The 25,153-nt window shown below is 40.5% G+C and overlaps 1 protein-coding gene across 4 annotated transcripts in view; it reads right to left on the bottom strand.

Moving 5' to 3' along the window:
• Positions 1–25,153, bottom strand: part of MDN1 (midasin AAA ATPase 1) — a 181,298-nt gene that overhangs the window by 103,756 nt on the left and 52,389 nt on the right. For all 4 annotated transcript variants that reach the window (XM_058435398.1, XM_058435399.1, XM_058435400.1 and 1 more), the window contains 13 exons: positions 17,256–17,467; positions 16,580–16,683; positions 12,929–13,073; positions 12,382–12,478; positions 10,386–10,499; positions 8,467–8,614; positions 7,896–8,006; positions 5,841–5,992; positions 4,766–4,944; positions 3,961–4,169; positions 3,641–3,787; positions 1,771–1,912; positions 5–139 (listed from right to left, as the gene is read on the bottom strand). In XM_058435398.1, the coding sequence (XP_058291381.1) occupies positions 5–139; positions 1,771–1,912; positions 3,641–3,787; positions 3,961–4,169; positions 4,766–4,944; positions 5,841–5,992; positions 7,896–8,006; positions 8,467–8,614; positions 10,386–10,499; positions 12,382–12,478; positions 12,929–13,073; positions 16,580–16,683; positions 17,256–17,467 (1,895 nt within the window). The remainder of the gene's footprint in view (positions 1–4; positions 140–1,770; positions 1,913–3,640; positions 3,788–3,960; positions 4,170–4,765; positions 4,945–5,840; positions 5,993–7,895; positions 8,007–8,466; positions 8,615–10,385; positions 10,500–12,381; positions 12,479–12,928; positions 13,074–16,579; positions 16,684–17,255; positions 17,468–25,153) is intronic.

Consider the following 25,153-nt stretch of genomic DNA (forward strand, 5'->3'; position numbering starts at 1 on the left):
TCACCCAGCAATTTTAGAACATTTTCTTTAGAGAAAAGAGATTGAGGACACAATTTTTTCTTGAAATGTTTCTCAAGGACTTCTTGAATCACATCAACTTCCTCCTGCTTCCTGACTCGACCTGCCAGAAGCATATAACCTGGGAGGAGGAGGAGGAAAAGGAGGAGAGGAATCATCAAGTGTCTACTGGGAACACCAAGGGACATTGAGAATATGGAACAATAGCAACTCTCATACGCTGCTGGTGAGGTAGAAATCTGAAGAACTACATGGGAAAACTAGGAAAGCCTATTACAATTAACCATATATCTGCCCGATGCCTCAGCAATATGACTTCTAGTATCCCCAAACACAAATGAACACGTGTGTGTCAAAAGACATACGCAAAAATGTTCAGAGAAGCTTTATTCATAACTAAAAAATTTAAATGATCCAGATGTCCATAACCAAGAGAATGGATAAACAAACCATGGTGTCTTCGTACAGTGGATTACCACATAAAAAGAAAAAGAAAAAAAAGAATGAAGTCCTGATACACATAACGGCATGACTGAATCTCACATCAGGTTTAGTGAAAAACCCAGAACCCAAAGAGTACATACTGCATGGTGTCAGCTAGGTGAAACTCAAGGACAGGCAAAATTACATTCAATCAGATTAGTAGTGATAATCAGACAGAAGTCAATTAGTAGTGACAGTAGTCAGGGTAGTGATTACCTCCACTGGCAAGAGACCTACTGAGTTATTGGAAATATTCTAAATCTTGGTCTGGGGGATGCTTTACATGGGAAAATGCTTTACTGTATGTTACACCTCACTAAAAAAGTTTTGCTGGGCACGGTGGCTCACACTTGTAATCCCAGCACTTTGGGAGGCCGAGGTGGGCAGATCACAAGGTCAGGAGTTTACAACCAGCCTGGCCAACATGGGGAAACCCCATCTCTACAAAAAATACAAAAATTAGCCAGGCATGGTGGCACTTGCCTGTAATCCCAGCTACTCGGGAGGCTGAGGCAGGAGAACTGCTTGAACCAAGACCCAGACCCGGGAGGCAGAGGTTACAGTGAGCTGAGATCGTGCCACTGCACTCCAGCCTGGGCTACAGAGGGAGACTCTATCTTAAAAAAAAAAGAAAGAAAGAAAAAAAGTTTTTTTTAAAAAGTATTCCTCTATGTAAATATTCTTTACAAGTAGAGAAAAAATCTCTTGTACTAGTTTTACATACTCTTCTTACTTATTAACTAGCCCATTAATCAATCATCAGCACTTTTCAAATCAGAAGATTCCAAAACACTTTGTATCCTATCACAAACAGTAACAAATTTTTCCCATGCTTTAAAGGAAAACAAAACCTGAGTCTCAGGTTATATAAATTTTTTCTCAGAATGCCAATGTTTTCTGACAAATCAGCTTTCTGTATGTCTATAAAGCACTAGCCAGACTATCTGTGGTGACACTCCAGAAAAATGGCCCACAAAGCTACCATCTACCATTTGCCTAACTCCCAAAGAGGCTATGCCCATATCCTGACTCTCACATGTGGCTACCTGAAGCAAAGAGTAAGAAAACCTTAGCAACCAGTCCTTATTAGCATGGAGGCCTGCAGGAATAAGATCATTTACAAAAGCTGTTAGAACTGGAGGGAAACAGGCTCTCTGGAATACCTAGTCAAATGTATGTATCAATCACAATTTGAGGCAAGATTTGTTTTAATAAAAAGTTTGACATTTAACATAACTATGTATTGAGAGCATTTGACTGAAAACACACCATCATTGGCTAAATGCTGTAGCCAGTCATACTCCTTCTCGGTCTGCTCAGCCAATCTGTATCTTTCAGCCCATCGGAACAGATCACGAAGGGTGATGAAGCCCTGCTTTCCAGCAAACACTGAAGAACTTCTGCGATAGGACTGTTGAAGTATCAAAACAAATGAAAAGGGGCATCAGCTGCAATGCATGGTTAAGTTTGTAGTACAATGTATATAAAATTCATAACAAATTTATGCTCCCATTTAAATGATTTCATTCCACTAAATAAGATTAATTTTTTGGCCGGGCGCGGTGGCTCAAGCCTGTAATCCCAGCACTTTGGAATCACAAGGTCAGGAAATCGAGACCATCCTGGCTAACACGGTGAAACCGTCTCTACGAAAAATACAAAAAATTAGCCAGGCGTGGTGGCGGGCGCCTGTAGTCCCAGCTACTCCGGAGGCTGAGGCAGGAGAACGGCATGAACACGGGAGGGGGAGCTTGCAGTGACCCGAGATTGCGCCACTGCACTCCAGCCTGGGCGACAGAGCGAGACTCTGTCTCAAAAAAAAAAAAAAAAAAAAAATTAATTTTTTAATGTAAATAACTTGTAATATTCTGAAGAAAAATGTTCAAATTCATGTTTAAATTAAGAATATAAAATGGAATTCCACATTTCTTAAGCCACATAGAAAAAAAGATGATTAATAGTAACATAAATGGGCGCAGTGGCTCACACCTGTAATCCCAGCACTTTGGGAGGCCAAGGTGGGCAGATCACGAGGTCAGGAGATCGAGACCATCCTGGTCAATATGGTGAAACCACGTCTCTACTAAAAATACAAAAAATTAGCCAAGCCTGGTGGTGCATGCCTATAGTCCCAGCTACTCAGGAGGCTGAGGCAGGGGAATCGCTTCAACCCAGGAGGCGGAGGTTGCAGTGAGCCGCGATAGCACCACTGCACTCCAGCCAGGCGACAGAGTGAGGCTCCATCTCAAAAAACAAACAAAAAGTAATGCAAATGGTGGCAAAGATGCAGGAAGATTAGTAAAACAATGTGGAACCATAATGGTAGGAGTCTTCATTATTATTAGCTTTCTAAAAAGAAGTTTGACAATGTATACTTTCTGATAAAGAATACTTTTAACCCCATAAGATAAATGGAATTTTTAAAGATCAGCTATAGCTTTGCAGTTGACGAGGGGGAGCCACAAAGAATGGATCTCTTTATGTCCATTCAAGGAGTATATCCATTTAAAAACCAAAAACCAGTTTTCCCTAAGCCAAATTACATTCTAAACAAAATGCTTCAATATATATGCAAATACAAAATCATCATCATATGTAAATATCAGAAAAATTTTAATGATGTAAAATTGTTGATTGATTTAAAAAAATTAAAAATATATATTAGTGGGAAGCATTTAAAAGACCTCTACTTGAAGGCCAAGAACTGTGGTTCACACCTGTAATCCCAAAACTTTGGGAGATCAAGGTGGGTGAATCCCTTGAGCCCAGGAGTTCGAGACCAGCCTGGGCAACATGGCGAAACCTTGTCTCTACAAAAAAAAATGTAGCCGGGCATGACGGTGCACATTTGTGGTCCCAGCTACTAAGGAGTGAGTAGTCAGAGATGGGAGGATCACCTGAGCCCAGGAGGTCGAGGCTGCAATAAGCTATGATTGTGCCACTACACTCCAGCGAAGACAGTAGAGTGAGACCGTGTCTTGCAAAAAAATAAATAATAAAAAAATTAAAAACAATAAAAAATAAAAAAAAATCTCTACTTGGAAAAATACATCAACAGACAGGTTCTTTTTTCTAACAAAAGAAGCCATGAAATTTTGATCACCAAGTATATCAACACATTCCATTTGAAACTAAGTACCTGAAGATCCAGCATGACTTTAACCAACTTGCTGCAATAGGAGGGTGGCAAACTACACCGCTTGTGCAAGATTGTTTCCAACTCAGAGCTAGGTAACTCATCAAAGTGCAATTCCACAAACCGATTCCTGAAGGCTCTAGAAAGGACCTAGACAAAGCACAGGAAGAATGCAGTAAAAGGTGCCTTTTAATTTCCAATATGGAGGCTCTGACATTCACCATAAAATATTAAAGGAGAGGTAAAAACATTTCATTGTTACTACGAAAAATCTACGATCTGATGTGTTAACAAATTGAAGGAAGGAGACAAATGCTACATACCTTTCTGCCTCCATAAAGTCCTGGGGGATTTTGGGTGGCAAAAAGCATAAACCGAGGGTGTGCTTTAACAACTTCCTGTGTTTCTGTTACGAGCAATTCACGGTTATCATCCAACAGCCTATTCAGCGCCTCTAACACATCAGTAGGGGCCAAATTTAATTCATCTAAAATAATCCAATAGCCTTTTCTCATAGCATCAATAAGAACACCTAGGAAGAAACAAACAGCAAGAACTAGTGTATAAATCCGTACAAAGTTTTAAAATGCGTTATGTACAAATCAACAAATCCTAGGCTATCATTAAATTTCAAAGCAAATTACTTTCTATAGCTAGTCTTGCCTCAAAACAAATTATGACACTGCAGATCAAGGAGGAACAATTTTCAATTAAAATAGTCCCTTTTTTCCCCACAGAAAAGCAGCTGAAAATACCTCATATTTCTTGTGTAATCTTTCCCCTGCAGTCTAATTTCATTTAAATCACCACATTCTGTTGACTATTCCCAACTTCCTTTTGGCTAACACTAGCCCCATTCTCTGAATTCCTAGAAAATAAAGCAGCACTTCAACTCCCCTCTCGAAAATTGGCCCTAGTCCGGTATACAGCCAGCAAGATTAGTAGAACCTAAAGAAAGCCAGCACTTTATGCATCACCCCTTAACTATCTTAGCTCAGGTATCGAGAAAAACCGGCTGTTACAGCAAAGGTCCATGTGCCTCAATTGGAAAGGATGAAGAATATTACTTAAGGAAATGTGTGTGAAAGAATAAACACCTATGTCCATGGAATGGAATCTTAACCCTACCTTCTTTAAAGACAAGCTTCCCTGAGGAGTCAGATGCGTAACAACCAATGTACTCCTGAATATCCGTGTGTTCGTGATTGTTAATACGCACACAGTGGTTGCCAGTAGCTGCAGCCAGCCACTGGATCAGGCTTGTTTTACCAACTGATGTCTCTCCCTGAATCAGCACTGGATAGGTTCTGTAAAAGATTAGCCAATTAAGCAACTTAAAACCACAAAAAATTACAAAGCTGAGAAACCAGAACGGCATATCGGTTTGTTTTGTTTGACAAAGGGTTTCACTCTGTCACCCAGGCTGGAGTGTGGTGGTGCAATCATAGCTCACTGCAGCCTCGACCTCCCAGGCTCAAGTGATCCTCCCACCTCAGCCTCTTGAGTAGCTGGGACTACAGACATGCACCACCAAGCCCAGCTAAATTTTGTATTTTTTGCAGAGACAGAGTCTTGCCATGTTGCCCAGGCTGTTCTCAAAACCCTGGGCTCAAGTGATCCGACCGCCTTGGCCTCCCACAGTGCCGGGATTACAGGCATGAGCCACTGCACCTGGCCAAGTACTGTTTTGTTTTTTTGTTTTTTTAAAAAAATGATGACATCATTTAACAGCATCATTAAAAGAGCATGTTTTCCTTTTTTTTTCCTTTTTACATTTCTGGAAATTGCAAGAAGCAAAAGAACATTTTTATTCCTATACACTGAGAAGTTTCTTTGTAAAAATTATTCCTCAAAAAATACTAAGGAAAGCGATTCCAACTATGCTGGCAACATTTGTAAGAAACTGTAAGTAGAACTTTTAGCCATTTACTGAATAATTTGTGGTATTTATCAGCAAAATAACAAAAGACAACTTTAAAGACAGATAAAATCATCTGCATCCATAGTGCTCCCTCCAAAGTTGCACAACTAGAAACAAAGTTTTCTACCAGGAAGAAGTTATCGTACTGACTTTTGTAAGTAATTGTTCAGTTGGCCAATGAACAAGAATAAAGCTCTTTGAAAGTTAAGGAAGTTAGACCAAAATGTCATCAATGCCTATGCCTGTATCAAGTTCAGGGCAGCGAGAAAAAAGCCCACACACCCTGCAGAGACAACTCGGACTATATCTCTCAGGTTCAGCTTCACAGAAGATGTCAGAATGTACGTCTCATCTATTGTAGGCTCCTTGTCTCCCACCGCAATCCAGTAGCCTTCAACCTGGATAAGCCGACCTCCTTTTGGCTCTGGAATAGGCTGAAAGACACAGAAGTTCAAGGAATAACCCACAGTTATTCATTCTTAAAGAAGGGCATAAAGTAGGAAAAGAGCCACTTGTTGAACAAGCTGTCTTGTTCTGCATACTTTCAACACTAAAACTGGGTGAAATATGAACATAAAATTATGAGGAATGAGAACAAAATGGTGTTATATCTTGTTTTTAAAACTGAAGTGGAGTAGGTGGGTTTGGAAAAAAACTGAATCAAAACAAATTCCCAGAAGGTTTATGTACCAGTTCTCTTCTCTCACATATCAAAATGCCCACTCCAAGTATTTTTATCGAAAACATGAATTTCATATAAACCACGTTCTCTGAAAAAGGGCCAGTGTTGTAGTAAGGAAGGAGGTTTTGCGCTATTATACTCTGGATTGCCTAGAAGACATTAAAAATAAAACTGACTTTTCAGAGCAGCTAGCCCATTAAGGATAATATTGTGGATGATGGCATAACTTTGCTGAGATATGGTTTAAGTTATTAGGTTCAATTATACAAATTCCCATTTTTATAAGTAAAAAAATGGCTAAATGGGGGTCAAATCTATAACTATGGAAAAGTACTCTTCTAGAGCATTTGGTCCCTAGATTTCAAGCTACACGTCTAGGCCCTGCTTTTAAGGCCTCCTCAGTTGAGCTGAGAAGCAATAGGGGGAGGGGAGGAAGGATCTTTTTAAGTTTCTATCACACCCTGAGGCACACACACACAAAAAAACCAACTGGAAGAGACTGGTATTTGATTACAATAATGGTAAAGCAAACCTGAGTCTTTTCTCAATGTTTTTACAATTTACCAAAAGTATTTACGCATGTGTTACTTGTACGATTTTTTAAAAGGCTGAGTCCAAAGAAACTCCAAGTCCCAAGGGCTCTCTCTTCCTAATGAATAAGCAATCAACATGTAAACAAGCCAATTTACATGTTGATTGTGAGCAAGTTTCTCTCAGCCTCTTTCAGTCCCATGCTATTCTGTAATTTCCTGTCAAACCCAAAATGGCTATTGTTTATCACAGCGCCCCCACTACTGCCTCCTCAAAAAAGACCCATCAATCAGAAGATACAGATTATACCTAACTGTGTAGTTAAACTACGCAGACAGTGAAACTACGGTGTACCCATCCAGTGAAATGCTATGTGGCCCTTAGAAGGCATGTCACAATGAACTCTGGTACAAAAACAAAAATATATCCAAGATTCAGTTAGGTCAAAAAGGAAAGCTACAGAATATTCTTATGGGCCCGGCACGGTGACTCACGCCTGTAATCCCAGCACTTTGGGAAGCCGAGGCGGGCGGATCATGAGGTCAGGAGTTCGAGACCAGCCTGGCCAACATGATGAAACCCAGTCCCTACTAAAATTACAAATATTAGCTGGGCATGGTGACATGCGCTTGTAATCCCAGCTACTCGGGAGGCTGAGACAGGAGAATCACTTCAGCCAAGGACGGGGAGAATGCCATGAGCCAAGATTACACCACTGCATTCCAGTCTGGGCAACAGAGCAAGACTCTATCTCCCAAAAAAAAAAAAAAAAAAAAAAAAAGAATATTCTTATAAGACAGTCCCACTTACATTAAATGCATATTACAATTTTACAATTTACCTCAATAAATCAACACACACATACCAAAAATTTGGATATGTAAGGAAATAAAATATATACATTGTATATCTGGAAAGATTATCCACAGTATTTAAATCTCCAAAGAGCAAGCTTATTGGGAACTTTCACCATCTAAACGTACGTTTCTGTAATGTTTAAACTTTTTGCAACAGATTACCTTTATAATTAAAAAGTTATGTGAAAAAAAAAAAAACCAAACAGCTGAAAATTTGGTAATTCAGTCCTTCAAGTATAACAAGTCAAAAATAACAACAGAACATACCTGCTTCAGCAGACTCTTGACATTACCAGGGACGATGTGTTGACAGATGAGCTTCTGAACTATTGGGTGTGATGCCCTGTCAAGCTGTGTTAAGAAACCCAAACAAAAACCCTAGAAAGAAAAGACAAATATGCATAATGCTAAATAACCTTCTGCAATACAATCAAACTTATTTCCAGAACAAAATTTAACCTCTTAGGTGATGCTGCTTCCCAACTTTTAAATATAGTGAGGTGGCAGATAAAGGGAAGGGTAGGCCAGGCACGGTGGTTCATGCCTGTAATCTCAGCACTTTGGGAGGCCAAGGCAGGAGGACAGCTTGAGCCCAGGAGTTCGAGACCAGAGTGGGAACACAGTGACACCCTGTCTCTATGTATAATTAAAAATAAAAATTTTAAAATAAAAAGTAAAATATTTAATTTAAAAGGGCAGGGTAGATCTAGCAAGACGTATTATGGGCTGATCTGACTAACTGGAAAGCACAGGCAACCTGGCATATGCATCCCTATTCCTTCCTTCCCATGAACCCATCCATTAAGCTCATATCCTGTCAAAGAGACTTCAGAAAGACCTCATAGAGTGAGCGCTGAATGTTGCCACATGGATTGGAGGCTGCAAATCGCAGGGCCCGGCACAGAGTCCGAAGGCTGTAGTGAGGCCTATGGCCAGTGCCATCCACCAGTTTGGTCTCAGACTCTTTCCGCAAAGCTGTGTAGAAGCTACAAATAGAATAAAGGTCGGGCAATTTTATTTACTAATAAGTATCCAGTATTATCAATTCTCTACAGAAAACCCAAAGGACATTTTTTATATCAGAAATGGTCATGCATACAACTTCCTAGGGCATGCATCAAAATATCTTAGTCTCTTTTAAATCTACTTTTCACATACTCAGAGATATCTTTCAAAATAAAAAAATGAACACCTATCTATTTCCTTTGGGAAACTGGGAAGTGCAATGTGCAATTCCTCTAGAAAAAAAGGTACTGATAAAGAGAGGTGAGAAGCTTCTGTGTTCCAGAGTCTGTTCAAGCTTAAGGGACAAACAAAGTTCCTATGCAATCTAAAATGGGGATGAATAAAGACATGGCAAACAATGCATGGTGTTTTGAAAGGCTACAAATATGGCTATAATTAGTACTGACAAAACGTTAAAAAGCAGGAGGAGACGATGGCCATTACTATTGTCACTACCACACTTTAGAAGTCCAGATGATGACAGGATGGGAAAAGTTTCAGACTGAAACATGCAGGTCTTGCACTTTGTGAAATTCATGATCAATTAGCACCATAAGGTCAAATGAAACCAAGTATGAATGCATCACAGATGAAATTCAAGTTCCTGCCCAAATGAGCTTTATCTTGCCTCTTTGCTATCTAACAGAATATTTTTTCTTGTGTAGAAAGAACCTGTGTTTTGGAACTGGGTTTTTAATACATGGAATATATACTACTTGTACTATCAGTATTTTATAAGTGCCTCATTTTATCCTTTATCTACCTCTTTAGATAAAATAAGGCACTTATAAAAGTTTACCTTTAGCATCTGGAATCTTAACTATACGTATTTATACTTTTGTCCAAATATTCTTGCCTAACAAAACGTATTCCAATTTAGGGTGTGGTGTGGTAAACCATTCTGAAGCATTCTAAACACATGCCTCGTTGACTAATCTATTTAATATATTTAGATTAGTATATGACTCCTCTAGAATTAAAGCTCAATGAGAAGAACCAAGATTTTGTCTGCCTTACTCATAGCTATATCCCTAGCACCAGGGCACTCAATAAGTATTTGTATTAAGGAAGAGAAAAAATGCACAAATACACAGTAAAACATTAATATCACCCTATTTCAATCCTTTTACATGTTGTATTTCTTTCTGGAGAACACACAATTAAGTTACTAGCCCAGAATGACTCAATTAGTTTCTCATAGAACCAATACTAGAATTGAGGTTGTCTGACACAAAAGATTGCACATTGTCCATATGGCATACAAAAAACAGGAATAACAGTCTCAAATTAAAGCATAAGCCACATAACTACTCTATTATTTATTAGGCTAAGCTTCCATTAATTCCAAACCTGACACAATCAATTATATTAACCCTTTTCTCCTTACAACCCACATAGCTAGTATAAATATTGCAAATAGAAAACCTTCTTCAAGACATTCAAAACGCAAGCCATGTACATCTCCAAGAATTCAAACCCTCAGCTATGAATATAGAGGCAATCACGAGACCATTATCTGATAGTTTATATCTTCTCATAGGTAGTGATTCACAGCTTTCTATGTAATTTCCTTAGAAAAACCTGAAGGAGTTCATATCAGGTTCCAACTTTACAAAAGAATCTAAATAATAATCCTGCCATCAGTTTTCTCAAGTTAGAAGTAAAAAAGAATACATATTTGTGTGTGTGCATGAGTAGCACATTTTCATGTTCAGAGAAAGAGTTTATAAAGACATACCAAAGGGAACCTACTTTATGATTCCTTGCACTGTATTCTTGTTCACACTCAATCCTTTCAGATAATCTACAACAAGAACCTGTAAGTCTTCTTTGCTTTCTAATTCTTCTACATAAAGTTCTGTGAACCTGTAAAACCATACATAATAAACACTTTTTAGGAAGTTAATATAACTACGTTGACAATAGAAAAACATGAAACAGAAGCTATGTCAGCTCATTTTAACTGCTTGCAGTATAAAATGTCTGTCAACCTGATATAAAAACTGATCATAATTAAAGGATAATGTAACCATTACCAAAAATATACCATTATTGCTTCTTCTATACAATAAGTCTTCTACGTATAGTCCTTACAAGAAGAAAAAGATACAAAAGCCGGTGCGGTGGCTCACGCCTGTAATCCCAGCACTTTGGGAGGCCCAGGCCGGTGGATCACGAGGTCAGGAGATCGAGGCCATCCTGGCTAACATGGTGAAACCCCGTCTCTACTAAAAATACAAAAATTAGCCGAGTATGTTGGCGGGCGCCTGTAGTCCCAACTACTCGGGAGGCTGAGGCAGGAGAATGGCATGAACCCAGAAGGCAGAGCCTGCAGTGAGCCGAGATGGCGCCACTGCACTCCAGCCTGGGCGACAGAGGGAGACTCCCATCTCAAAAAAAAAAAAGATACAAAAATAAGAATTAATTATCCTCATTTTCAGGTATTATCAGAACCGCATATTTAAAAAAATAAGTGCAATAAAAAACAAGCCCCCTCACCATCAAAAACAAAATGGTTGAAGAGAAACCAACTACTTTAATGTAGTTTCTAAAGCTTCCCTAACAAGCTTTTATTGCTTTATAATGAAGAGAGAGGATCTAATAAACTTACTATTTTAAAACTCAAAATGAAGTAAACGGTTACCAACAATAAATCTGGTCATTTAATTTATTTTGTCCCAAATGTTACCTACATAAAACACCAACAATTAAGTATTTTGTTCACGTCAGCGCTTAGTGGCAAAAAATAAAAGAAACTTTAAAGCCCTTTTCAAATCATTAGCCTCATCCAAAGAGGACTGTGTTCCTAAAATATACGTATACTGGGATATGTTTTCCTGTTATATTGTGTTATGAAATTTTTCTAATAGCCAAAAGATTACCTGAGGAAGGAAAGATTTTTATTTTCAACAATATCCACTGTCATACTAACACAAAGGGAAAAATTCTCCAGTGTTCTGAAGATTCCCATATGCCTACCACCTACAGAAAGCAGAGGAATACGACAAATAAGGTAATAAAGATTCCTCTAACAGAGGCAATTTCAAGCATTACTCTAAAGTTCGGTTACATTAATATCACCAATCTAGAAATAAAGAGAATCTTAAAAGGAAGTCTTGGTAATCCCAGCACTGTGGGAAGTCAAGGCAGGCAGATCTCTTGAGCCCAGTTAGAGACCAGCCTAGGCAACATGGCGAAATCCCATGTCTGCTAAAAATACAAAAACTTGAGGCCGGGCACAGTGGCTCACACCTGTAATCCCAGCACTTTGGGAGGCTGAGGCAGGCAGATCACAAGGTCATGAGTTCGAGACCAGCCTGGCCAACATAGTGAAACCCCGTGTCTACTAAAAAAAAAAAATAGAGAAATCAGCCAGTCATGGTGGCGTGCACCTGTAGTCCCAGCTACTCGGGAGGCTGAGGCAGGAGAAGCGCTTGAACCCAGGAGGTGGAGGTTATGGTGAGCCAAAATCGCACCACTGCACTCCAGCCTGGGCAACAAAGCAAGACTCCATCTCAGGAAAAAAAAAAAAAGCTGGGTGTGGTGGCATGTGCCCATAATCCTGGCTATTCAGGATTCTGAGGTGGGAGGTGGGAGGTGGGAGGTGGGAGGTGGGAGGTGGGAGGTGGGAGGACTGCTTGAACCGGGGACTTGCAGTAAGCCAAGATTACGCCACTGCACTCCAACCTGGGCAACAGAGCAAGAACCTGTTGCAAAAAAGGAAAGTCTCCAAGAACCAATCCCTCACCTGTTTCTTATTCCTGGTGGGAGATTTCTTTTGCCCACATCAGTCGCTGGATTCATAGAGGCAAATAAACGGAAGTCAGGATGCCGAACCAGTGGCTCTATTAAGAGAAAATAATAAATTCTCAACAAAGGTATGATTATCTAATTCCACAGAACCCCGGCCCAGCCAGCCTGATGCTGGCTGCTCACACCATCCTTGTCTTTTCTGAAACCCCACTGAAATAACTTTCCAGACCTATGTATTCAATCTAATCTTATACTGCAGTCTTTTGTGGTATGTTTATTCACTGTTATTTATCTTTTATCAACCATTCACCTGTTATTTTATAAGTGTGTCTATTATCCACAACTCAAACACCTTGTCAAATTATATTCTTCTTCTTTGCATTCCCCATACTACCCAACAACAGTTCAATGCACTTTGCAGAAAATTAATATCTTTATTGCGAGGCCCATGTCATCCTTCTAACAACAACAACAAAAAATCTCACTCTAAAGTGGCCAAAGAGCTTGACACCAAGTCAAATCCCGAGGGATTCAAGTGCTACCTGTGTCTCCACGATCCAGCAACACCAGGGATCCAGAGGATCCTTCAAGCAAACCACTCAGACATTCTAGTATTTCTGGAGCAGCCAAGTTAATCTCATCCAACAAGATCCACTCTCCTTTCTTTACAGCCTGAGATAATGTACCCTAGAAAAAGATAAAATAAAATGTTAACAATGTGTCAAATAAAGGCACACTTGCCAAGAACAGTTATGCAAGCAGGGTTAGAAACAGAGACAGAGGGAAATCTTTCCTACTTGATGGGTCTATGCCTTAACTGGCTGACAGCAGATAGGCAGAGTTAAGGCCAAGTTAATTTTTTAAATGTCCAAAAAGGTCAAGGGAATATCTTTGAGCCTAACAGAGAGATGCAATAAACTAAATCCTCTGTTTATGTGGATGGTCAGGTAAATAGCTTACATTGTAGTCAGGTGTTTAAAGGCACCCAAGTGGCTATTAAAACTCAAAATAAATATAGGGTCAGGCTATACCAAGATTAGACAAATGTCTAAATCCCAGAGTGTTTAGTGATTGTCATACACTGACTTTCACACTTGCTGAAGATCAAAATGCATCATCCCTTGGCTTTAGTACACTGGTGTTATCTCTTCAAATTCTATTTCCTAGAGCAATAAAAACAAATCTAATAATCTACTCAGTTGACACATCAAAAACTATTTTACTATTAAGCTGCTTTATGCTTTTGTTTTCATGCTCATCCTAACAATCTACTACAAATTTAACTGAAAAACATAAAACAGAACAAATATATTAACTCCAGTATATTACTAAGTCATAAAACATAAGCCTTGTTTTGAGAACACAACAATTTAATTGGTTTTAGAAATAATCCTATTAAGAATAATTCTGGGCTGGGTGTGGTGGCTCATGTCTGTAACCCTAGCACTTTGGGAGGGTGAGGTGGGCGGATCACTGGAGGTCAGGAGTTCGACACCAGCCTGACCAACATAGTGAAATCCCGTCTCTATTAAAAATACAAAAAATAGCTGGGCGTTGTGGCTCGCACCCTTAATCCCAGCTACTCAGGAGGCTGAGGCAGGAGAATCGCTTGAACCTGGGAGGCGGAGGTTGCAGTGAGCCGACATCCTGCCATTGCACTCCAGCCTGGGTGACAAAAGCAAAACTCTGTCTCAAAAAAAAAAAAAAAAGAATAGTTCTGGGGCCAGGGGCAATAGCTCATGTCTGTAATCCCAGCACTCTGGAAGGCCAAGGTGGGTGGATCACCTGAGGTCAGGAGTTCTAACACCAGCCTGGCCAACATGGCAAAACCCTGTCTCTAGTAAAAATACAAAAATTAGCTGGGCATGGTGGCACACACCTGTAATCTCAGCTACTCCAGAGGCTGAGGCAGGAGAATTGCTTCAACCCAGGAGGCAGAGGTTGCAGTGAGCCAAGATTGCGCCACTGCACTCCAGCCTGGGTGACAGAGTCAGACTCCGTCTCAAAAAAAAAAAAAAGAATAATTCTGATGACCAAATTTTCCACACCCATAATGTATGGTTGAGTAGACCTCTGTTACTAAAACATCATCAAGTAAGACTCCTGCTTCCTCTAGGGCTTCATCTAAGGACTGTCACAGAAACAAACTTTTTTTTTAATGCCCAAGCCACAAATATTAAACCAAGTTGATCCTTCCTACAGGGTCACAGGACAGCAAACAGTAGAGATGTCCATGCCCTGGGATTAAAATTGAGGCAATTAAGTGAACGGGTCCAAATCCCTCTCTCACATCCACACACTCTTTCCCCGGAGACACACATGGCAAGAGAAAGAATCCAGAGTTCACTAGCTGTCATCAATTGCATCTTTAAAAATAATAATAGATCCAACAATCTCACTTCTAAGGTATTCCCCCAACAAATCTGAAAACAGTATGTCGAAGGGATGTCTGCAGTCCCCTGTTCATTGCACCACTATGCACAATAGTCAAGATATAGAGGCCGGGCGCGGTGGCTCACGCTTGTAATCCCAGCACTTTGGGAGGCCAAGGCGGGCGGATCATGAGGTCAGGAGATCGAGACCACGGTGAAACCCCATCTCTACTAAAAAAAAAAATACAAAAAATTAGCCGGGCGTGGTGGCGGGCGCCTGTAGTCCCAGCTACTCGGAGAGGCTGAGGCAGGAGAATGGCGTGAACCCGGGAGGCGGAGCTTGCAGTGAGCCGAGATTGCGCCACTGCACTCCAGCCTGGGTGACAGAGCGAGACTCTGTCTCAAAAAAGATATAGAATCAACCTGTCTCCATCAACAGATGAATAAAGAAAATGTTGTATAGATACATATATACAAACAGTGGAATCTGATGGAATCTTATTTGGCTTGGAAAAAGAAATAAATTTTGTCATTTGCTATGACATAAATAGAACCAGAGAATATTATGCTAAGTGAAACAAGCCAGGCACAGAAAGACAAGTATCGCATGTTCTCACTTACATGTGAAATCTAAAACAATAGAACTCAAAGAAGCAGCCAGCAGAATGGTAGTTAGCAGAGGCTGGAGAGTTAGGGAGTATAGAGTAATGAGAGTATAAAGCCTTGGCCGGGGCCGGGCGCGGTGGCTCACGCCTGTAATCCCAGCACTTTGGGAAGCCGAGGCGGACGGATTACGAGGTCAGGAGATCGAGACCATCCTGGCTAACACGGTGAAACCCCGTCTCTACTAAAAATACAAAAAATTAGCTGGGCGAGGTGGCGGGCGCCTGTAGTCCCAGCTACGCGGGAGGCTGAGGCAGGAGAATGGCGTGATTCCCCGGGGGGCGGAGCCTGCAGAGAGCCGAGATCACGCCACTGCACTCCAGCCTGGGTGAAAGAGCGAGACTCTGTCTCAAAAAATAAATAAATAAATAAATAAATCCTTGGCTGGGCGCGGTGGCTCATGCCTGTAATCCCAGAACTTTAGGAGGCCAAGGCTGGCAGATCACGAGGTCAGGAGACAAGACCATCCTGGCTAACACGGTGAAACTCCGTCTCTACTAAAAATACAAAAACAAAAAATTAGTCGGGCATGGTGGCATGCACTTGTAGTCCCAGCTACTCAGGAGGCTGAGGCAGGAGAATGGTGTGAACCCAAGAGGCGGAGCTTGCAGTGAGCCGAGACTGTGCCACTGCACTCCAGCCTGGGGGACAGAGTGAGACTCTGTCTCAAAAAAAAAAAAAGGAAAAGAAAAGAAAGTACAAAGCCTTAGTTAGACAGAAAAAAATAAGCTTTCTTCCCTTTGAGATGGATATTGCATAGCATGGCAACCATGCCATAAATAATAATGTTTTGTACATTTCAAAATTACTAAGGCAGTACATTTCAAATGTTCTTACCACAAAAAACGGTATTTGAGATGAGGATGTTAACTAGCTTTAGTTACTCCACACTGTATTCATAAATCATAACACCCTTTTGTACCCCATGAATACATACAATTATAATTTATCAATTTGTACTTTTAAAATTTTTATTTAAATAATGATGGTGCTCATTAAGACTTTATAATTGCCATAATTACCATGAAGGACACTTTTCAAAATCTTCTCCCAAAATCATTATTTCATTAAGACAATACAAAATAGTAACCTGCCTGAAACATTGTGTTTTGCATAAAATCAACGTTCCCATAAACTAAATAACGAAAACAGAAATACCTCTACAAATGCGAACAATAAGGTATTTTCAGTCATTTTCATCTGTTGTTGGGCATGGTTGAGTCTAAGACCAAATGCTTCCCATTTCTCTTTTATGAGTAACCCTAAAAAAGAAAGACAAGAATTTAGCACACATTTTGAATTGTAATATATACAACTTTTAAACAAACAAATACAATTAACAAAACACACAAAAATTAAGCATCTTACATAAAACACTAAGTCTAAAAACTTATATAATGCTAACTAAATGCCAGACATGACACTAACTAGCCCACATGTATGAATATGTATGTATTAACTGCCTCATTTATCCCTCACAACAACCCTCTGGACTAGTTATTTTTATTCCTGCTTTACAGATAAGGAACCACACAGAAGTAAACTAAGCCAGCAAAAGCCTCTTGGCTATGGAATCTAGCTCCTTAGAAATAAGCTTTTTCTGAGGAAATGTGCCTTACTGACCACTAAATAGTACTTGCACATCAGCATTACCAGTCATCTGTTTTTGTGGAAATCAAGTGAATAATGGGGCACAATACTTCATAATTTGTCACTTCTGCCAAAGTCCTAGAAAGCTCCAATTTGTATTGCTTTACTCTTCCCCGAAACTAATACGTTAACTAAAGCCCAGCCCCCATGCCCTCCCCCATCGCAGCCTGGGTCACATCCTTACCAGTTTCACTGTCTTTTCCATCCTTGTTAACAGCAGACTTGTGTACATGCTGCATTAGTCTCAGGAGATCATGCCACCGTTTCTGTCTGTAACAGGTCTGAATGTGCCCCAAGAACGTAAAGTTTTGTTTCTTGGAAAATGTCTGAGCAAAGAGTTCCTCAAATGCCTCCCGTAAGGGTAGCCAAATAAGCTTATGGTCCACCGGTTTATAACTGAAACAGACACAGGTAAATGTGATTCACAAACTTCTGAAGTTAACAGAAGTTAGAAAGCATGGCTCAGAAAATAGGAGTAGGTCTCAGATTTCATTTAATTAATGTCAGAAATACTACTGAAATATTTAAAATCTACATTACAGTTTTAAATTGTAATCTGTTTTCCCCCATCCCAAGCATTTGAAGGGTCCATAATGAAGGTAAAAACTATTATTAGATAAACAGTGTTATGAAAAAAGCTAGCCTAGCATGACTGCTCACATCTATAACCCCAGCACTTTGGGACACTGAGGTGGCCAGATCACTTGAGCCCAGGAGTTCAAGCCCACCCTGGGCAACATGGCAAAACCCTGTCTCTACAAAAAAAATACAAAAATTAGTCAGGCGCAGTAGCAAACACCTGCAGTCCCAGCTACTTGGGAGGCTGAGGTGGGAGGCTTGAGCCCAGGAAGTGGAGGTTGCAGTAAGCCAAGAACACGCCACTGCCACTCCAGCATGGGCAACAGAGCCAGACCCTGTCTCAAAAAAATAAAAATAAAAATAAATTGAAAGTCCTACTTGAATAGTAAAATTCACATCATTTATTTTACCAATATGTCTAAATAAATATGTATACGGCATAATAAAAAACCACCCATATTTCATTAAGGTTGACCAAAATCCAAGTAAAAATAAATATCTGAAATTGATTTACTTATGTAAATTAAACACAGCCCACATATTATCAGTTAGGAAAAGGGAAGAGTAGGAGAGAGCAACAATGATACTGCTTTCAATGGGATAAAAATTAGGGTAGGGCACGCAAAAAAAAAAAAAAAAAAAAAAAAAAATCTTAGCTATTGCAATGGTTTGTGGTACTCCAAAGCTCAACTTGTACTATTTAGTGTTTAGATTCTTCATTATTCCTTAGCATTAAATTCCTCTGGCTAAGGAGCTAGGAAATTAACTTAAATTTGAATATTTGGGGGAGGTAAGAGATAATTTTTTTAAAAGGTTGAAAAACATTGCTCTAGCTTAAACATACGATGTCTAAGAGGCACTACTTATTCCTAGAAAATCTTAAGTATACAATTTTGTGTGGCATACCATTACAATTCAGGAAGAATGAGATAAATTTTATTTCCATGAAAAATAACTTAAGTTGAGAACTTAAAAGGTACCAAAATATGTTTCACAACAAACATAATAAGGGAACTGATGGATTACTGCTGACTCACTGGCCTAGTGAGGGAGAAACAATGAGATGAGTAAAACCCAATGGCCTGATACTGAGCATCTGAATCTGAGAGTGCAGTTCCAAAGAGAAAAAGTTGAAGAGGAACGTCAAACTCACTTTCACTTACTCATAGCACTAATACATTAGTATAGGCATTTCTTTAGTCCATTTATTAAACAAAAAATGTACTGAGGCCAAGCACAGTGGCTCATGCCTGTAATCCCACCACTTCGGGAGGTCAAGGCGGGAGGATCCCCTGAAGCCAGGAGGTTGATACCAGACTCGGTAACAAAGCCAAGATCTTGTCTCCATAAAAAATTTAAAAATTAGCTAGGTGTGGTGGTACACATCTGTAGTCTCAGCTACTTGGGAGGCTAAGAAAGAAGGATCACTTGAGCACAGGAGTTCTAGGCTACAGTGAGCTATGATAACACCACTGTACTACAGTCTGGGCAACAGAGCAAGAACTCATCCCTTTATAAAAATTTTTTTGAGCACCTGCTATATGTGTTAGCCACTGAGTCAACAAGACCCACAAGGTCTTACTCCTGTGTAGCTTACAATCAAATGAAAGTGACAATAGGCTAGGTGCGGTGGCTCACGCCTATTAATCCCAGCACTTTGGGAGGCTAAACAGGTGGATTGCTTGAGCTCCAGAGTTCAAGACCAGCCTGGGCAACACGGTGAAACCCTGTCTCCACAAAAAATACAAAAATTAGCCAGGCATGCCAGTGTGCCCCTGTAGTCCCAGTTACTTGGGAAACTGAGGTGGGAGGCTTGTTCAAGCTCAGGAGGTCAAGTAGTAGCTTAACTGCTATAAACATAATGTAGGGTAAAAGCTGAATGGGTGATGTGAGTTTTGGTAATTTGAATATCACAGTCAGGAAAGGCTTTGTTGAGGAGGGGACATTTGAAGGATACCTAAGTCAAGCAAGGATGTGAGCTAAGCAGTTATCTGTGCAAGGAGGCCACACAGAAGGAATAGCAAGCATTTAGGTGCAAAGCAGAAGAAAGTGGTTGGAGCTCAGCAACACAGGGAAGGTGGGAGATGATGTCAGAGAAGTACCACTGTTAGATTATAAAGGGCTGTACAAACCAAACATTTTATTCTAAACCTTTGTATTTTATCCTAAATGGACTGAGAAGTTCAGTGGAGGAACCTGAGGAAGAGAGTGAGACCAGACTGGGTTACAAAGCAAGACCTTGTCTCCATAAAAAAATTATACTTTATTGGGCCAGGTGCGGTGGCTCACGCCTGTAATCCCAGCACTTTGGGAGGCAGAGGTGGGCAGATCACGAGGTCAGGAGATCGAGACCATCCTGGCTAACATGGTGAAACCCCATCTCTACTAAAAATACAAAAAAAAATAGCCAGGCGTGGTGGCGGGCACCTATAGTCCCAGCTACTCAGGAGGCTGAGGCAGGAGAATGGCGTGAACCCGGGAGCAGAGGTTGCAGTGAGCCGAGATCGTGCCACTGCACTCCAGCCTCGGAGACAGAGTAAGACTCCGCCACAAAAAAAAAAAAAAAAATTTATACTTTATCTGATTATACTTTAAAGGATCATTGTAACTCCTAAACAAAAAAGACTATGAAGAGATTAGGAGTAGAAGCAAAGATAAGAGACCAATGCAGTGGACTAGACAGTAGATAAACTAGAACAACAACAGTGAAAATGGTGAGAAATTGAACAAACTACATGTGTCATTTAAATAAGATTGCTAGTCTTTTTATTTATTTATTTTTTTAACTTTTTATTGTAAAGATAAAGTCTCACTATGTTGCCCAAGCTGGTCTCGAAGTCCTGGCCTCAAGCAATCCTCCCACATTTGCCTCCCAAAGTGCTGAGATTACAAGCATGAGCCACTGCTCCTGGCCAAAATTGCTAGTCTTGAAAATAATAGTATAAATGGGATCCAAAGTTAACTGAAGAAGCAGAGTAATGGTTAAGAACACAGACACTCAAGACTGCTTAGGTTCAAATCCTGGATCTGCCATTTTCTTGAATAAGTGACTTATCTCTCTTTGCCTCAGTTCTCTCATCTTTAAAATATGGAGAATAACAGTCTGGTGTCTCACATGGTTTTTTTTTTTTTTTTTTTTTTTTTTGAGACGGAGTCTCGCTCTGTCGCCCAGGCTGGAGTGCAGTGGCGCAATCTCGGCTCACTGCAAGCTCCGCCTCCCGGGTTCACGCCATTCTCCTGCCTCAGCCTCTCTGAGTAGCTGGGACTACAGACGCCTGCCACCACGCCCGGCTAATTTTTTTTTGTATTTTTAGTAGAGACGGGGTTTCACCATGGTCTCGATCTCCTGACCTCGTGATCCGCCTGCCTCGGCCTCCCAAAGTGCTGGGATTACAAGCGTGTGTCTCACATGGTTTTAAGAAGACCAGCTAAGTTAACACAGAAAAAGGACTCAAAACAGTGCCTGGCACATGAATGCCATAGAGAGTTAGTAGATAATTAATACAATTATTAATGTCTCTGTTATTATTGATCTATTGAATTTATGAAAAAGGCAGCTTAATATTTCAAAGTAGACTGAGTTCCTTAAAGAAAAGCTCGTTCAGGCCAGGCACTGTGGCTCATGCATGTAATCCCAGCACTTTGGGACGCTGAGGCAGGCGAATGCCTTGAGGTCAGGAGTTTGAGACCAACCTGGCCAAAATGGCAAAACCCCATCTCTACTAAAAATACAAAAATTAGCCGGGCCTGGTGGCGGGCCCCTGTAATCCCAGGTACTCAGGAGGCTGAGGGAGAAGAATCGCTTGGGCCTGGGAGGCAGAGGTTGCAGTGAGCTGAGATCATACTGCTGCACTCCAACCTGGGCGACAGAGTTAGACTCCATCTCAGAAAAAAAAAAAAAAAAAAAAAAAGGAAAGCTCATTCATTTAAAGCTGAGCACAGTATTACCTAAAGCCCTTAAGTCAATACATATTTCAATACATATTTCAATACATGAAAAGATAAAAAAAATACATTTCAAAAAAGAATAAACAAAACAAAATCAACTGCAACTGCAACACAAATATTCAATGGGAACCAACCTGACACCTCAGAGAACTGAGGATATAAACTACAAACAACCAAACAACTAAAGAGCAAGATTTTCAAACCGTCTTCTGCAGAAAGGCACCTTGGGAGCCATTTAAATGCCAAGAAGCAGCAGGTCCAGAACACCTGCCTTCATGGAAAATAACTTTGCTTATACCTGTTACATACACTGGAACCACACGTAAGCATTCATGTGAGAATGGCTACACAAAATTATAACATGTGAAACAATAAAAAGTGTAAAAAGAACGTAAAATGTACATGCTGAGTAATTAGAATGATAAGCCCTTTCTCTTCATGTCATGGACAAGGTTCTAAGTTCAAATTGTATGCTCCTGCCATACCCTCTTCTGGGCAGTTTCTTTTAAAGACTGCTCTATGGGTGGGTGGCAAGGAAGATGAGGATTGGCTGCTTTATTGCTATTTCTACAATATCTTTAATTTTCGTCTATTTTTTTTCTTCTTTCTTTGCCAAGCTCTCCAGGGTAACTGGTCCTTCTCAATATATCACTGTTTCTCCCTCAGCGGCTGCCCCTCTGAAGCCCATTCCCTATAGTAAATGCTATGAACACGCACTCTGTATTTTGCCCTTTAGTGCTAGACTTTCTCTTTCTGGAATGATTTTATCTGCCATATCTAGGTCTTCCATGCCCTCTACTCTTTTTCAAGGATTCTCTTGGGCTGTCCCCACCCGCAACTCTTCAAATTTATGTCTCTACCTACAGGTAATGTGAAGGTCTACATGCTGCTTACCAGAAGCCCATGTTAAATAAAATGACAAAAACGAGTTTAAAATTAAATGAAGGAAAAAGACATATCACGCCAACACTAATCAAAAAGCAAGAAGCACTAAAGAATAAAAAGCAAGGAGGTAATGGACAATGGACACTAACAAAAAGCAAAAAACAATTTGCTATAATGTAAATAAATTTGATGGTTTCTAAGGCCCTTATTTTTATAAAGTATCTTTACCCATAACAATAATTGCTTCAAAAATCAATCTAGGGCAGGGCACAGTGGCTCACGCCTGTAATTCCAGTACTTTGGGAAGCTGAGGCGGGTGGATCACCTGAGGTCAGGAGTTCAAGACCAGCCTGACCAGCATGGTGAAACCCTGTCTCAATTAAAAATACAAAATTAGCCGACATGGTGGTACATGCCTGTAATCCCAGCTACTCGGGAGGCCGAGGCAGAAGAATCGCTTGAACCAAGGAGGCAGGCATTGTAGTGAGCCAAGATCATGCCATTGCACTCCAGCCTGGACAACAAGAGCAAAACTCTCTCAAAAACAAATAAATAAATAAAATCAATCTAGGCTGGGCACGGTGGCTCACACCTGTAATCCCAGCACTTTGGGAGGTCGAGGTGGGAGGATCATTTCAGCTCAGGGGACCAGCCTAGGCAACATAGTGAGACCTCATCTCTATGAAGTTCAAAAAAAATCAGCTGGGTATGGTGGCACATGCCTGTAGTCCCAACTACTCAGGAGCGCCTAGGTGGGAGGACAGCTTGAGCCAGGGAGGTCAAGGCTGCAATAAGCCCTGATGGTGCCACTGCACTCCAGCCTGGGTGACAGAGTGAGACCCTGTCTCAAAAAAAATAATAATAATAATAATTTTTAAAAGTTTTTTAAATTAATCCAAAAAGGCCAAGTACAGTGGCTCATGCCTGTAATCCCAGCACTTTGGGAGGCTGAGTGGGGAGGACTACTTGATCTCAGGAGCTCAAGATTCATCCTGGGTGATATGGTTTGGCTGTGTCCCCAACCAAATCTCATCTTGAATTGTAGCTCCAATTCCCACGTGTTGTGAAAGGGACAGGTGGGAGGTAATTGAATCATGGGGGTGGGTCTTTCCCAGGCTATTCTCATGATAGTGAGTAAGTCTCATGAGATTAGATGGTTTTATCAAGGGGAGCTCCCTACACAAGCTCTCGACTGCCACCATCCATGTAAGACACGACTTTGCTCCTCCTTGTCTTGTGCTATGATTATGAGGTCTCCCCAGCCATGCGGAACTGTGAGTCAATTAAACCTCTTTTCTTTGTAAATTATCCAGTCTCGGGTATGTCTTTATCAGCAGCGTGAGAACAAATGAATACACTGGGTAACAGAGTGTGACCTCATCTCTACAAAAAATAGAAAATAATTAGCTAAGTGTGGTGGTGCGTATCTGTAGTCCCAGTTACTCGGGAGGCTGAGGCAAGAGGATCACATGAGCCTAGGAGGTAGAGGCTGCAGCAAACTATGAGGGCACCATGGTACTCCAGGCTGGGCAACAGAGTGAGACCCTGTCCAAAAAAAAACCAGTTAAAATTAAATAAATAAATAAAATCCAAGACCAGCTACAGTGCCTGTAATCCCGGCACTTTGGGAGGCCTAGGCGGGAAGATTCCTTGAGTTCAGAAGTTCCAGACCAGTCTGGGCAACATAGTCAGACCTCATCTCTACTAAAAATAAACCAGCTGCATGTGGTGGCTTGTGCTTGCAGTCCCAGCTGTTCAGCAGGCTGAGGTGGAAGGATCACTTGAGCCCAGAAAGTCAAGGCTGCAATAAGTCATGTTTATGCCGTTGCACTCCAGCCTGGGTGACAAAGTGAGACCCTATCTTTAAAAAAAAAAAAAAAAAAGATCCAGATTTGCAAACCAGGTTATTACTTAACACATTGGACACATGCAAAATATATTTAACATAACTTATAAAACAGATGAAACCAGCAACACAGCCTGAGGATAGGATTATTTATCTTTTCCCTATCCCATCTCCTTGCCTACAGGTGAATTTTGTTCTCCATTCCCTTGCCTTTTTAAAAACTTTTTGGTATTCTCATCTTCTACAATGATTCTTAAACAAGAGAGTCACCTATTCATCTATAACATAATATATGTTAAAGATTTTATTTAAATCTCTTTGTAGTAATGTAAGAGTACAGAAAACAAGGCACATTTCCAACCACACAAAAACTGAGAAAAGGCTCGGTGGCTCATGTCTGTAATTTCAACACTTCGGGAGGCTGAAACAGGACTACTTGAGGCCAGGAGTTCAAGACCAGCCTAGGCAACAGAGCGAGATCCTGTCCAGGGTCTTGCTTTGTCATCTCAGCTAAAGTACAGTGGCATAACCACAGCTCACTGCAGCCTCAACCTCTCAGGCTCAAGTGATCTTTTCAAATTGAAATGTAAGTAGCGTTTTCTTTTAATAACTGATGCTGACCTACTAACAAGGAAAAACAGATATATTCTATTCACCAAGTTGGCACCAAAACCAAATTCTAGTTAATCATATTTTGAGTCCAACGTTTTCATGTCACCAATTTGCATCACAAATGTACTCCTGTTTACTCACTATATTTAAAACAACTTGCAATGGCTAACATAACACTACAAATTCACAGTAGAAGAGAAGGACCCAGTCCA

The sequence above is a fragment of the Hylobates moloch genome, unplaced genomic scaffold (genome assembly GCF_009828535.3).
Source record: "Hylobates moloch isolate HMO894 unplaced genomic scaffold, HMol_V3 SCAFFOLD_2, whole genome shotgun sequence".
Lineage (NCBI taxonomy): Eukaryota > Metazoa > Chordata > Mammalia > Primates > Hylobatidae > Hylobates > Hylobates moloch.